This window comes from Gymnodraco acuticeps, unplaced genomic scaffold (genome assembly GCF_902827175.1).
Source record: "Gymnodraco acuticeps unplaced genomic scaffold, fGymAcu1.1, whole genome shotgun sequence".
Lineage (NCBI taxonomy): Eukaryota > Metazoa > Chordata > Actinopteri > Perciformes > Bathydraconidae > Gymnodraco > Gymnodraco acuticeps.
Window position 1 is genome coordinate 814,523 of NW_022990047.1, and position 16,355 is coordinate 830,877.

Here is a 16,355-nt window from a genome sequence, read left to right on the forward strand (position 1 = left end):
GTGGGATGAAAATACGGGGGTCTTGAAAATGCTTCCTTCCTCTACATTTCCTCTCAGCATCCTAATTAGTCTGCTTATTTATTTATTTCTCTAATTGCTGGAAGAAGCTGGAAAACAGAGGGTTATCTGGCCACTTTGCATACTCAAATGAGAAATATTCAAATCACCTGCACCCTTTCCAGCCTGCTTGTTTACTGAGCGTGCATATGGTAATGCACGCGTACATGCAACCGCACATGTACCCACACACACAGATGTTTAAGACATGCAGACATGAGCTCAAAAGGGGGCCTATTTCAGTGAACCATCAAATTCAGGCAGGGTGAATTAAATACTTTTATGGGAAGGCTTACCAGCAGCAGACGTGTGTCATGGATCAGGCATCCTATATTACTGAAAAAGCCTTTTGTGTGCATGAATGTTCTCAAAATGTTAAACTTTTTATATACGTATGTGTCAAATGAACCAAGCAGTGAGCAAAGACAGTAGTCATTAGAGGAATATTAAGGGTCATTAAAGTAATGACAGTGCATCCTCGACCTCCAGAGCCCTATCTATGATGCTCATTGGCTTGAAGCAGGAGCTGAGTATGCAGCTATATTTAAGAGTGCACAGCTATTTTCCTAACATAGCAGCGCATATGAATGATTCAGGGTAGCCGAGAGGGTCCGAGGCAAAGAAACTTCCCTTACAACCTCTCTTACTACAAGAAAAGGAGGTCACTAGTTTGTTGCCTTGATTGCTTGCAGAAAGCCTTAGTGGAAGCGATGTCATTTGTAGACTTGATTTTTCAGGTCAACACGTTCATCTCTTCTGCGTTTGAGACCACTATCATAGATTTAAAACACATGACTGCACACAACATGATTACAAAGTCGAGCCTACCAGCTTAGAATTCAGAAATATAGTGAGAAAACCTTTCGACACAGTTAACAACCACTGCACTGCCATTGTTACAAAGACAAAGCACATTATGAAACCAGCAGACACCCCTTTGACAATCATCTGTGCTGGATTTCCATGACCTTTGTGGTCTCATTAACATTGTAACACACATGGAATCACTGCCATATACATAGTGACATTTCATAGTTTGAAATGAATAAAATATCTGGTGATTGGATTTGTTTTTCTGGCTGCAGTAAAATGACAGTTTGTGGCGTCATATCAGCTCCTGCCAAAGCTGCTGTGTATTGTGTTGCTGGCCCGCTGAGCTGTGCGAGCTGCAAAGGACAGAGAGAGAGAGATAGCGAGAATGAGAGAGAGAGAGAGAGATGGCAGCTCTTCTTTCAGAGGCTGCCTCACTGTCTCGCACAAAGGCTGACAATCACGTAAGGAAATTAAGCGCTGTGATTAAAAATGCATTCCATCCTTGTGTAGTTTAATTGAATCTCCTCCTCGTGCACGCCACAAATGCTCCAACCCCCAATCCTCTTGCCCAACACCATCATCTCCCCTATGATGCAGGCCTGGAGGCAGAGCTAAGCATCCCTTCTCTTCCTCCCACATCCCTCGTTTTCTCCTCCTTCCCCCCTGTCTCCTCTGTCAGAGGAAGATCACAGCTGGATGGGATTGTTTCCATCACAGCTGCACTGCCCTGCTCTCTTTCCAGCAGCCATAAAGCACTGGTTCATATCTTCGGGAGAGGCGGTCTGCCACAAAAGGCCTGTGGTCTCTGAGAGCATTCAGTCTGCCAGGAGCACAAACACTGTGACGTACTGATACTGAGATACTTCTAGACTATTGTAGATGGGTTGTTTCAGATACAGGCGGATAAATGGGTGTACCATGTGGGACAATGCTGTTATGTAATGGGTGTGTCCGCTACCCAGCAGTGACACAATTGTTCAATTGCAGCAAGCTGATCTCCTCCCCCTGTCTCCCTCCCTCCCTCTCTAGTTATGTCTCTCCCTTCTACATCTTCCTCTCGCTTGCTTCTCCTCTCTCTCCACTACTCTTCATCCCGTTTACATTAATCTGATAGTGGTATTGATCCGTATGAGGCTGTAGTCACAGTGTCAGGTCTACTCAGGACCAAGACATCATTTTGGAGGAATATTAAAGCCTTTTCTTAGCGACAGTACCCTGCTAGTCCTTTAAAAAAAGATGTATTCTGTCATGTTTGCCTGGACTTGAATACCAGGCAGTATAGAGCAGACAGAAAACAATTGTATATATTCTCATTCATATGTGAAGATGTAGATTTTTAAAATAGATCACAAATACTGTTCAACTTATTTTACATCCGGGTAGTGTAATTTTTGGAGAAACAACCAACAGAACTAGATAGTGGGGACTTTTTTCTGTCCTGGATTAATATACATTTAGTGTGCTAATGTATATTTTCAGCATCTGCCTCTTAGTCTTGACAATGACTGTAAAGACACCCAAATAAACAGGTGAAAGACAATTAACATAAACTTCAATCATATGTAAAAATCCAATTTATATGCACAGCCATAAACAAATCAGCTATTATCATTTAGCATTAATTGTCTGCTGCATGCAAGGTCCAGATTCAGTTGTCGATGGCCCAGCATATACAGAGGCTTTCCAGTAGACTTCAGTGAATAATTCAGAAGCCTGGTACGCTATTCACCGGGGCAAATTGCACATTTAGCGCCCATTCAAGTCTGCCGATCCCTCATAATAAGCTACTGATTGGCTCCTTCTCAATGATATATTCTAATTCTATTAAGGCATGAATGACTGTATAATAGCAGTTTTTGAGTCTGAATGTGGGCACCCAGACAGAAACAGTTATTTGTCTTATCTATAGGCAATCTCTACGCACTTTCTCGAGGTAATGAACAGTACATTCAAAGATAGAGTATATGTTCAGTTTGTATAAATTCCTTTGGTGCCACTAGCTTAAATGTTAATCAAATTGAAAGATACACAAGCAGATATGCACACAGTCACAACACAGCGGGCCGAGCAGATGTTGTGCTGAGCGACAGGACAACCTGTCCCTGTGTTCCACCAAATCTCTTCGAAATATTAATACGGCCTAGATTCCAGAATGAGTCACACACATGTCCCCGTTTCTAAAAAGTCCTTCAGCCTCTCCGTTACCTCTGAGCGTGTAAAAGTGTTTCCCAGGGCTTCATACAGGGACACTGCTGAGGGGAGGATAATTGAAGTGGATGCTCCCCTGTGGAGAAGTCATTATGATTGGTTCTGACCTGATGAAGGGTGGGAGGAGGCCCCGTTTTCTACTCGTCTCTCTCTCATAAAATAGAGAAAGACAATCCTGGCTACACTTAGAGAGAAGCACACTGTGAGGAATGAATTGAATAAAGCTATCAGGGTGGTATCGTTTAGATATTTCACAGTTTATCAGTGTTTTCTGTGCGATGGCGCTGTAACTCAACCCTTTGTAATTTGTGCAGAACATAAATAATCAACCCCCTCCCTAACCGCCTGGGATGGGGAGAGAGTCCAACTAGAGGGCATTTCCATAAACACACCCACACATACACACACAAACAAACACACCCACACGCACACACAGTGAGAAGCAGGACCATAGGGATGAGTCAGACTGCCGTGGGCAGAGACTGGCTGGGTTATCTGGGTAAATGAATGCGTAAAGATGGCAGGAGTCTACCATTGAAAACCATTGCTTGTTATTATTACAACTAAACGAACAAAGAAGCACACAGAAGACATAAAACCCAGACAGTCCAGACGCTTTGTTTACACCTCTTTCATTATCGTCTCTCACAAGCAGGTAGTGATCTCTCTCTTCCTGTTCCTTCTATTCTCTGTCACCCTCTCTCTCCTTTGTTATGCAGATTTGTTGAAAATGTATTATTAGCTATTACTTCCTTTCGAGGACAGCTGGTGTGAGCTGATGCAGCACAGTGAAGCATGTCAACATATCCAATCTTTTAGCCAGATTGTTATGCCTTACTTGGTATGCAGTTTTGTATTTCACATATCTTTTTATTACCAACTGCAAATCCCATTTGCTTTCACTTGTGCATGCTAGTTGACTGAAATGGGTCATTGCGTATCTAGCCTGAGGCATCAAGATTAGTAACATGTTGATTTGTAGTTTGTGTTTATTTTCCTCCCGTCAAGACGAGGCTTTATCACCTCTCTGGATTTAATACAGTAATCTGAAATGGAAAAAAACCGAGCTGCGGAAAAGAACAAACGAACATGAACCATGCTTAAACTGTTCAATTAGGGAGGGTACTGTCATCTCCCTGTCAAGGTGTCACACGAGCTACATATGAAAGCAGTGGGGTTTTGTCTCCTGAATCAGCACTGACTGTTAATCTCTGTCTTTGTGTTCTGAATCACCATCAAACGCACACATCACACAGAGTACCAAGGACAGTGCAAAGAGAAATGAGTCCTGAATCTTTTGTGTACCTCTTTGATTCCTCCTGTGAGCCATCTGCAAGACCTGGTTGTCTGCAACCTAAGTTTATAAATAGCCCTCTGATATTTCTCATGTAGGCCGCAGTCACTCACACACAGATGTGGGCCAGGGTATTGAATAAATAATGCTTACTGGGGATTGCCACTGCAGAAGATTTGTTCCCTTTATGCACAGCTTTAGCACAATGTGGATGTTTTTTTGTATTTATGCGACATATAGTATCATGTTCCTTAATGTGTCTGGGGTCCTCACCCAAAACAATGACATGGCGGTTGGAAAAGGCTTCTTTGGTTGCTCATTTTGACTGGTGGCTTTAATCTGATTGTATATCCTGTGACCCAGCATCATATCACCTCATAACTGTGATAACCAGGCTAAATCTTATAATACAATGCTGCAGGCTTTCGGTAGCCTCATAGCCCAGATCAGATGTCAGCTTTTATAAGCATGAACTTACAGTATATGCATGTGTGCTTACCGAACATCTGTGTACGCCTGCATATGAATGTGTGCATGTGTGTGTTGATCCACTTAAGTTAATCAGCTGACAGTTCAGTATTGATGTGCAGAGGCACACAGAGCACAGCGCTGAGTGGTGATGAGAATATGACAGTAAGTCACTAGGTGCAGCTTTAACTCATGAGTCCAATAGCTTTAATGGACATGTAAAGACCACCATAGTGGAAGCAGGGAGCTCTGACTCAGCCCTCTGTGGCTGTGGCAATCATGATAAAAGAACTCTGCTGGAGCCTCACAGCCAATAGCACAATACTGTTACAGCATTGTGGGAAAGATTCAGACCAATTTCCACACTTTTCTCCATGCAGATGATGAATGAAGTTATGGGATGATCAATACTTGCATGCATGAGCATTGTTTGGCTTGACTGCAAGGATGTGTGTGTGTGTGTGTGTGTGTGTGTGTGTGTGTGTGTGTGTGTGTGTGTGTGTGTGTGTGTGTGTGTGTGTGTGTGTGTGTGTGTGTGTGTGTGTGTGTGTGTGTTTTCCCCTATTGTGTGCCAGTCCAGACAGTGCAGGGAGAGAAAGCTGGATGTGGGATTTCAAAGATAATCTCCCTACCAGATGGCAAAACATCCCATATTCCTTTTGAGGTTCCCTACGAGTGTGTGTGTGTGTGTGTGTGTGTGTGTGTGTGTGTGTGTGTGTGTGTGTGTGTGTGTGTGTGTGTGTGTGTGTGTGTGTGTGTGTGTGTGTGTGTGTGTGTGTGTGTGTGTGTGTGTGAGTGAGAGAGTGTGGATGGTGGGGGTATATATCCTCACACACAATTATTATTGGACCACGTGACACATGCACGTATGCTAATAACAGCCGTAACGTCACATTAATCCAGTGACCTGGTTAAGCCCCCAACTGAAGGAAGTGAGTGTGGGAGGCAGGGAGGGGGAGCTCCCAGAGAAGAGAAGAGAGAGGAGAGACAAAGCGCGCTCCCTCTCTCTCTCTCTCACACACACACACACACACACACACACACACACACACACACTCTTTCAACTCCTGAGCTGCAGAGTGGAGCGTTGCTGAGAGGAGCAGAATGGGAAGTGGGGGATAAAAGCAGAGAGAGGCACTTAGGACCGGTGTTGGGCTGCTGCACACACACACACACACACACTGACATCACACTTCTTTCCCCGTACACACCCACGCGGCAAGCTCGCGTGAACCCCGGCAGCCAGGCTGGACGGGATGCCCAGGACACCCACCTCACAAACTCGCACACATGCTCGCACACCCACGGACACACACACTCTGGAGCGTACGATGGTGGTCCAGGGAGTGGTGACGCCCGGGAGGACCCGCCGGCTGATGCTTAAACTGCCGGTGGGAACTCTCCGGAGGAACAGTGGAGAGCGGGTAAGACACAAGCTTCCTCTGTCACACTTTCTCCCTTCTTCTCTGACTTTGTGTCTCCCTCCTCGCTGTGGCCGTGTCTTGCCGTGCTGTTGTGTGTGTGTGTGTAATTGGGATTTAAAAAGACTCTTGGCTAATCCAGGGGGCGTTGTCAGATTTGAATTGGTGGAAAGCAAGTCAGGAGCAAAGCTTTTAATCTCCACAACCGGACAATACTTCTGTGTGTTTCTCGTGCTGTCAGAGTATGTCAATCTCTCCAGAGCTCAGTCTGTCTCTGTCACTGCTAATGTATTTCACTGCAGTCCTCGCTTTTTCAAGGTTACAGGGGGAAGTCTCACTGAGGGAGAGCTGTCTTTGAGTGCAGCTTGTTTTCCCGTCACTGTTGAACTGACTTTCAGCTCTCTTTTATGAAGGAAAGCCATTCCCAGCCTCGTCCTCAATGTGGTCCAGGACCTGGGGCTTTTTACACACACCTTAGGAATCGGGTTGGCTTCCAGGAATCAGAAACTTCAGTGTTAGTGTAAATCTGGTGGGTGTGGACTGATGGCAGAAGATAATAGTTTTCCAGCCGAGCTTAAGAATGTGTTTTGCTAAATTAACCTTTATTTCCGAAGAAACGACAGGCTGTAACCTGCCAGGTGATTCACCTCTTTTGCTCCTTCACAAAGTTGTTTTCACCATGAGAGAGCTGCGTGTGTGTGTGTGTGTGTGTGGAACAACAGAGCAGCACTCACGTTTTGCCGCTGTGAGTGTAATTGTGTTGCATTCATTCTGTGATGCACATCAGAACTCTTTCATGTTGAAAATGCACCGGTATTAAGCGAATCAGATTTAAGTAGAGTGTGTGAGCAGCAGGTGAGGAGCCAGCTGGGCTTACAGGTCATTCAAACTGCTTGCCCAGATATCACGAGGGGCCTATTGGATCATACAAAATAGATTAAATCTCCCTTTTATAAATGTAATTCTAATCACATGATAAAATGTGACTTTGGTTTCATTAACACGCCTGCCCACGAGTGAATGTGACTTCTCACGATCGCTGGCCTCTTTGTAGTTCTCTCTTTGATTGATTATTACACAGAGTATACAGTATTACACATACAGTGCATCGTTAATTACCCAGTATGGCTCCTATATATTGGATGAAAAGAGCTTTCTCTTTAACAAGCCCTGGACATACTCTCGCTCTGCTTCAATACAAACATAACTTATATAACCTTCACCTCTCCTCACACAGAAACACATACAACAAAACGTGGTTCCTTCTGTAGTCAAGTTGCACAGAAAGTAAGCAACTTAAGTTAGAATGTGTTGTTCTGATGCTTTAATTTCTGTAGTGGCTGGGAAACTGATTAACTGATCAAACTGGCTGTCTTGATTGGAACAAACTGAATATTCACTGTCCTTTTCAGAGAAGTAATTGCTATTGTTTGATTGTCTGGTTCCTGTGCACACACACACACACACACACACACACACACACACACACACACACACACACACACACACACACAGTCAATCAAATCACCTTAATTAATGGAGAAAAGCTGATTTTCTCACACAGGGATGGAGGGAGGTCTCTCTCTCTCGCTCCCGACTGCATTCCCTTTCTCTGCGTCCCATTCTTCGTGCAGCCAGCTGTGTGCAGACGGACTGGAGGGGGATTACTTGTTGTGATTTACATACACTCACTGCCAGTATTGTATTGTTGTGCTGGAAAAATGACTGAATAGATGGATGTGCATCCGTTTGCTGTATAAGGCAGTGAATGCATCAGATTTTCAAACTAGTTCATCACAACAACACAAATCCACAAGGTGTTTTCTAAACCATCAGACTGTGGGACTAATACCTGAGGCTATGTAAAGACTGATTGTCTGTTGGATTATGACTTTACCTGCCAATGTCCTCACTGAACCATTGGAAATACTTTCACTTTTACTCACAGCTGCAGCTTTGACCTGCTCAGACTTGTCATGTTAGATAACTATTTTTGTCATCATCCAATCTCAGCCTGATGCAACTGCATGAGCTGCATCAAGGGGAAACAGAATACAGAAACAAATCTATCTAAAAGCTGGACGTTTTGCCCTTGGAAGCTAAAATGCTACATATTTTAGCTTTTCCCAGTGCAGGGATTGGGTGTGCATTGCTACTTTCCCCCAAAACCATGAGCATGAGTTGAGTTGTTTGAAAGATATTTTTGAAATAAAATCCCCCTGATTGCTTTTCACCTCCCAGATTGCAGAATACAAAAGGCGCACCACCTTCTCATCTGTGCCCTGTCATCATTTAATGCAGATGAATGGCTTTACGTCTGTCAGTCGTTTCTGATGGATGCGGGTTTCTATCACAGTTAATTAAGTAATACCTACAGGGAGAATATAGTCCATCTTGGTTCACGGTCAACAGCTATGACACATGTGAACAAAACATGCCTCGTTAACTCCAGAATAATAGGACATGAGGCAAACTTGATTACTCCCCTTTTTCTCTATGAAATACTTTCTTTTCAGTAACACATTCCCGCCTTCTACTCCTTGTTTGTGGCTCAGAAGCCTGTCTTCATAGCTAGACTTCTCATGCTTTTTTTCACCTTATTAGCTCCGCACACCTGTCATAACACTAGTTTAGAGAGAGTAAAAGTGGCGACACATGAAAGAAATGTATCAGCAAAAGAGATATAAGGACTTGAAGTTTGTCCTGGGAAAACAATAGGTGTTTACAGCTTAACATGACGATAAATTGGACATTTGGTGTTGACAGTTTAAAACAGCTTCTTTTGGGGTTGTTTACAGTTTAGATTAGGGCCTGAATTAGGATTATCCTCCTTTCCTGCTATCATGTTAAACTGCTCAGCTCTTTCTCTCGGAAATTAAGAACAAAAATGGCAAACAAACAAAGGGAAGAAAGAGCGAGACATGCATGCATGTTTGTGTGTAAGTGTGTGGTGGGGGATTCTGAACACACGATAAACATTTCACATTTGAGGTGGAATCGCTCTCCAAGGAAACATGTTGTTGTCAGGGGCACCACAGGGGAGCGAGGGGTTTAAAGGTGGGAGGGATGGATCACTGTCGGAGAAGTTCACACAGGCACACACATCTAGAGAGACTTAGACACGTGAGTGTGTTTCAAACACATTCATGAGCGGAATAGGAATGCAAACACACAATAGCATGACTGTAATTTACCACAAAAGCAGCCAGGCAGGAGGTGAGACAGGAATACCAATCGATCCTCGTTACCTTTTAACATCTCGTCTGCACCAATCACAGAAAAGGTCAACGCTGGACTCTGGCAGTTTGAGGGTCATGTTGAATCTACGTTTGTATCTCATCAGACTGATCGAATTGTCTCGACATTAAAGTCAAGATTCATTTAAGCAGCAAAGTGGATGTGGACACCAAAGGAACAACATTCAAAATGAGTTCCTGTTTAGTTTTGTTCTAACATCCCTCAGTTCAGGTCTCTGAGTTGTTTTACCCAGCAGCTCTGCTCTGCCTCGCTACAGTATTGATTCCCAGGGATCTCAACCTGCCCTCAGGACTGTAGGTGAGAGAGCTGTGGTCAGCCAGTCCAATTAAAGAGACAAAGAGAAGGGGAAAGAGGGGAAGAAGGAAAGAAAGAGGAGGGAAAAGCTACAGCTAAAGGCTCCTGAAGGCCCCCCTTGCACCACACCCTGTTTGGCATGAAAGGGGACCCCCCTTTTCTCCCTAAGGCAGCTCACAAGGAAGAATGTTTTTGAGCGAAATAGGAAAGGGGGGAGCACATGGGAGACTCCCACCCTGCCTCTTTCATCACTCTCTGCTACGATTTTTTTTAGCCGTCTTTTATTCCTAGCCAAAATCAACCCGCAGACCTATAGACACACACAGCACAGCTGCGTACAAGTTCAAAGTAAATGTGAACAGAGCACGATCAAACAATGCAGAGATGATCGCCTATTGACTGTGAGTGATGGCTGAAGGAGCCAGTGGGCTGCTGATAATGTGTTACCTCTATGGAGACAGTTTGCTAGCGGGGTAACTATGGTGAGAGTGGACTCCTCCGTCCTCTGCCAAAACATCCCTAGTGGATGAATGGATGTGAGCATGTGCTAGGGCTGTGCGATTATGGCAAAAATCATAATCACGATTATTTGGGTCAATAATTGATATCACGATTATTTTGACGATTATTCATTGATCATTTATTGAACTTTAAAACAAATAATATTTTACCAATAAACAAGATCAACAAATATGTTGGAGCACACTTCCAAAACCATACTAAACATATATTATTAATATGATAAATAAAAATAAATTAGACCAAAATAAATTAAATCAAACATGTTGCAGTGCACTGTCACAACCTACTGAAAACTCCTTAACATATAGCCAACATGTTGGTAAAACATATTCATTATTCCACTCAGTTAAACGTTGAAGGCTGGCCAACCGTCATGGTCCAGAAGTAACAGGAAATAAATGTTGAACTACAATTTAAGACCAAATAAAAATGTTTAGGCCACCATGGCAAATGCTGGTAGGGCTGCTCGTGTCATCTCTTAAAGATTTTTTGCAATAAACAACAGCCTGTTTACATGGTCTGGTTTCAGAGATGAGCGCAGGCAGGTGACGATATTGCCACCTGTACTGAAGACCCTCAGCCACGCCCCGACACATGGGGTGACGCCGGCCAATCACAAAGCTTTGATGCGTTCATGTGCATTATTCTGGCACAGGAAGATTATGTTACAGGACATTAACGATAAAACAGAATATTGTTGTTCTATTTTTAGACACATCTTGCAATCGACTGGTTGGGCACCCCTGGGCTAGATCATAGGTCCGTTGTGGTCGCAAAGTAGTCAGCTGAAGCCACATCTCTCTCAACTTCCCCACGGCATTTGTCACATAGCGCAGGCAGCGCAGACCTGCTGAAATAATACCGAGACGGCATCGCGTAACGCTTGTCCAACGTGTTGACAAGTTGCTTAAAGCCCTGGTTGCTAACAGTGCTAACTGGGCACATATATTTAGCGATGTGGAATGTAATGGCAAAGTACTTGCAAATAGTGGAAATAGTTGTACCCTTCTTTTTAACGAGTTGCTGCTCTTGTTCTGACATCTTCGCTCGCGCAAAAACACTCACAACACATGTCACTCCCACGTAGCCGAGTGGGCTTTTAGGGAGGGGTGAAAGCGCACCCAGCAAAATAATCGTATTTTGTCAATTATGCTGTTTTCATAATCGTCGCAAGCCATAATCGTAATCGCGATTAAAATACGATTAATTGCACAGCCCTGGCATGTGCCCATCCTCTACCACCTTCATGCAGAGAGAAAAATGATTTCGTCATTATCCCTACTTCTCTTTTCTCAGAAATGACTGCGCAGAATCCTTTTAAGAAAGAGAGACGGAGCAGAGAAAAAGGAGAAAAGACGAGTGCGGGTTGATGGGAAGAAGTCTGTCGAATTCCAATCATCCCCCCCAACAGGATGTGGATACCCCCAAATGTTCCCTAAATATCCCAGCACAATCTGTGCTCTTTGTTAGACAGAGATAACACGACCCACTGTCTGTGACTCACTCACATGAAGGGGTTTATTCATAATGTGTGTGCGTGTGTGTTGTATAAGTCAGTGTGTGAAGCATACGAAGCATAGAAAGGAGGGTTGGGCAGAAAAATATAGAATTTATGTTGTAAAGAAAATAAAAAGATCATTCTTAAAGATGTTGCAGTAGTGTATGTGTGAGGAGGGTGTGGGTGTGTATGAGTGACAAATAAATAGAGCGGGAAAGGGTTAGAAAGAGAGAGAGGTGCAGTCTCTTGTTTTCCCGTGGGTGTACTGCAGTAACATAGTAATCCTCATTAATATTTATCTGCAAGGCAAAGTGGAGAGAATGATTAGCTTGAGAGTGTGTGTGTGTGTGTGTGTGTGTGTGTGTGTGTGTGTGTGTGTGTGTGTGTGCGTGCGTGTTTTCTGGAGTGCACGCCCCTTTGTGCTTGTGTGTATAACATATTAAAGCATATAACATATGAACTAGGTCAACTTCTATACTTAAGAGACTAACAAATCCTCATACTTCAAAGCTTTTGTGTCATCGTGGGGGTTTCTCACTGTAGCCGTGCACAGTAAATAGTATTTTTTAATTATTCCAAGCACACATATTAAACCCAAAGATCACGCACATTCTCACACACACAAAGCCATGAAGAAGCTACCCGCTTTCATCCCCCTCTCGAGTCACGTTATGTTCTGTTATTGATTTCCCTGCTTGCACCTCTAATACAATCACATTAAACTAGACTGATCGGAATTGAATTTCAGACTGGGTCTATACAGGTATGTCACTTATAATCTCCGTCACAGTGTGTGTGGGTGTGTTGCAAATGAGCCTTTAAGAATATTATGCCTGCAAAAGATGCCTGTTTGTTTTAAAGTCAGAATACGTTTAGAAGTATACCTGTACAACTTCACCTGTGTGACAAAGGCTTTTTATCTCCTCTCCTAAACACAACGGTTTTGGTGAATTTGTGTTCAGTAGTGCCTCAGCTGAGTGTTCTTGTGAATGTATGGTGTCTGTGACCCATTTCCCTCCACTGCTCTCCCTCTCTGACTTGCCTGCACTCTAATATAAAACGCCTGAGTGGAGATCAGAGAGCAGGAGGAAGATTGAGAGATAGAGAGAGATATGAGGGAGAGATGAAAGAGTGAGAGGGATGGAGAAAGTAAGAGGGTGGAAGATAATACTGAGAGCAGGAGATGGAGTCAAGAAAATGAACCCTTTTCGTGTTTCCTGTCTGTGTCAGGACCTTACTACTGACTGGGTTTGAAGTTTATTCATCATGAATATGCGGATAAAAACGTCTGAGAAATAATAGAATACAATGTCTTACTTTTTTATAATCATGTCTCCCCATCAGAAGGCGGATTGTAACATCCCAAATGAGGTCTTCTTTTCTCTGTCTTGTTACTGTGGTAACCGCCGGCCAGCTGATACTGTGGTGCTGACTGTTTACATCACAGGGCCTGTGTGACCTTTCCCAGGATTCAGCGGGACATTGCACACACAGAGAATCATGGGAACAGTGCGCTGTCACACCTAACCCCCAACCCCACCACGACAAATATTTACACCCCTTATAAATTACAGTGTCTGGGAGGTGAACGTCTCCAGCATTCGTGTGTCGCCCCGTCTAAACCCTGATTCATTTTGGAAAATTCACACTAAAGGAATACCGCGCATTCCTCATGGGTTTCTCAAGACACCACTGAGAGCAATGGGAGGCCCTGAGATAGAGGGAAACTGTGGAAGAGGGGATTTTGGAGAATGTGTTTGCGAAATACAGTAAGCCTAGGTTCAAAAATATGCATGTTTATTGCATATTGGGAACTAGGATGTGCAGTTAAACTCCTGCAATCTATTCATTTAGCAATCTGTGGAAAAGACGGAGAGAAATAGAAAGTGGCAGAGAGAGAATTAAAGAAAGTATAAACTTTGTATAGTATACTAAAGTTGATTTATGCTATGGCCGTAACTCATTCATGGTAATATTGACATGCAGCAACAAACAAGGCTATGAGCATCATACATTTTATAGGCACACACACACACACACACACACACACACGCACACACACACACACACACACACACACACACACACACACACACACACACACACACACATACAGTACACACACTCAGCAGTACACGAGTGACCTCTTGCATCGATAAAGCCCTCCATTAATCATTGTGGGCTACCAAAGACCATTTAATCCACCTACAGGCAGATAGGGTTTGGTGGGAAGGCAGAGAATTACTGCACAGTTCAGTTATTGCATTCTCTCTATTGATCAAGGCTTTCAGAGGAAAGTGAAAATAGAAAATCAGCTTGGCTATATAAAACCATCCGATATTTCAGCTTGTATTCTGTTTAAGTGTTAAGACTGACATAAAAAGTCCTTAGTGACACAGGAGATGAAGAAATGTCTGTTGGAGCTGATAAAAGGCATGTTCCTGTGTTCGATTTAAAATGTTTATCCCGCACAAACCAGTGAACATAGATTATTTAAGCTGTATTGTTTTAGCAGTATTAGTAGGCCAATAGTTTATTACAGGCTGGCACACACAGACTGTAGCCTTGGCATTGGTTGTATGTGGGGGTTGTATTGCCTCCATGTGGCCATTGTTGCACATGTGTTTAAGCAAAATATAAGATAAGCTTAACTGTGGATTTCTCAAATAAACAATCAACTTTGATGTCATTAATCATATTATGATTGTGAATTTGGTTGAAGAATAATGTGGGGAGTAGTAGAGTAGCAGATAAGAAAAATATTCATGATTGTTTTGGGAGTCAGGTCAGGATACTCCAGCCTGGGAAAAACTGGCTAAGAGGAAAAACATCTCCTTTTTTATAAACATTCTGGCTACGATCCCACTGCTGTTATTTGGTAGCATACTTGTGAATTTGGGGACTAGCGTTTTATGTGTGTGTGTGTGTCTTCTTTAATCATTCAGATAGTATCCAGTCAGAGCAGGTGAGAGGAGGTATACAGCCTGAACACACACCCCTGTCTCCTTTAAATGTGAGACAGTGAGAGAGTTGGTGCTTTCAATCTCTCCATGTGAGCTGCAGTTAGAGAGTGCATATCGCTTTAAAAACAACTAGCAGTCAGGGAGACAGAGACCGGCTGCATTTCCTTAGTGGGAATGTTTGTGTTTGTGGCGCACAGACCAATGGACGAAGGGTGCATTGCTTCAGGGAGAAGAAGTGGAGAGGAAGGAGAGAGGAAGAGTCAGCAGGGGCCACTAGCTGTGTGGGACGGGGACAGAGGGACCAGCAGGGTTTGACCTTGAAAAAGGCTTCAGACCGCAGAATATTCGAGAGAGTGAGAGGACAGAGAGAGACAGAGGACACAGAGGACACAGAGGAGACTATCTCTGTGGCTTACCTCTGGAGCTGACCCAAATATTCTCTCCTTGTGGTGGCATCAGGAGGACAATAGAGGCTAATTCCCTCTAATTGCCTGGGCCTCTGTGGATTTGACCTGTGATGGCTCACCTGGGCTGATAAATGAATGAGATGCCTGTGGATATAAACTCTTACTGCTGCATTTTACACACCTCGGGAGTGTCAAAGAGTATGCAGTGAGGTCAGTAATGGAGGCTGTGATGTTTGGTCTAGACGAGGCGGTTTGCACTCGGCGTGGTCTGCTGTGGACTCTCACCTCGACAGCCCTCCGACGCCTGTGTGTGCATGCAAGGAACCTGCCTGCACCGCTGCATCTTTTACACACACACAGGTGTGCGTCAAGGCCACTCTATCAGGTATGCTGCAACTCACATACACACAACGGGTACCCATGCAATGGAAACTTATTAAAACTTTAATTTAGAATACTTAATGAAGCAATTACAGTATATTTGCAACCACTTAAAATATGCAAGCTGTGCCACCTAAAGACCTACCATTAATTAAGCATCCCAGCATTGTGTCAAGGTTTGGGACCGGAGGAGAGAGGCAAACAGTGAACTGAAAGCGAGGTACAGTATGTCCTGCAGGCATGGACAGAAACGGGGGATAAACAGGACTGATTTGTTTAATTAAGCACGGAGGATAGAACTTGGAACTTGGTTTGATGTTGTGGCAGTGCAGTGTTCCTGCTAGTGAAATTGGACACTTGCGGAAATGCTTTTATAACACAGAGCTCAGGTGCATATGGAGTGTGGTGCTGCCAAAAAAAAAGCTTTGTTTCACATTGTTTCCTTGTGTGGAGACTAGGTCCTTTGGTAGTTTTTGTTGTGCTCAGGATGCAGAGCCTTAACAGGAAGTTGTGTTGCTAGGGTCGCTATAAAGGAGACGGTAACCAAGCTGTTAAGCTGGTAAGTTTTTCTATGGATATGTGAAAGGGGGAATCTTGCACACAGAACACACACAGACACTGTTTTATAGGCTGTCGGTCACCATGCCTCCATCGCCTTAAACATTCAATCTAACTCTGGTGACGCATTAAATGTGTCCTCTTGGTGAAATAATTATCCTAATTGTGTTACTAAAAGCAGCTTTCTCTTTTGTGCCTTGTGTTTTCCTAGCT

At 43.7% G+C, this 16,355-nt stretch overlaps 1 protein-coding gene across 7 annotated transcripts in view; it reads left to right on the forward strand.

The window, feature by feature from the left end:
• The window catches only part of frmd4a (FERM domain containing 4A), a 122,353-nt gene that overhangs the window by 55,454 nt on the left and 50,544 nt on the right, over positions 1-16,355 (forward strand). For 2 of the 7 annotated variants that reach the window (XM_034215590.1, XM_034215587.1), the window contains exon 1: positions 5,910-6,264. The exons of 3 other annotated variants lie outside the window; for them this stretch is intronic. In XM_034215590.1, coding sequence (XP_034071481.1) covers positions 6,097-6,264 — 168 coding nt within the window. In that variant the 5' untranslated portion in view covers positions 5,910-6,096. Of the gene's footprint in view, positions 1-5,908; positions 6,265-15,030; positions 15,589-16,355 lie in introns of those variants that run through there. 2 more of the 7 variants (XM_034215589.1, XM_034215588.1) reach the window with 2 other exon arrangements.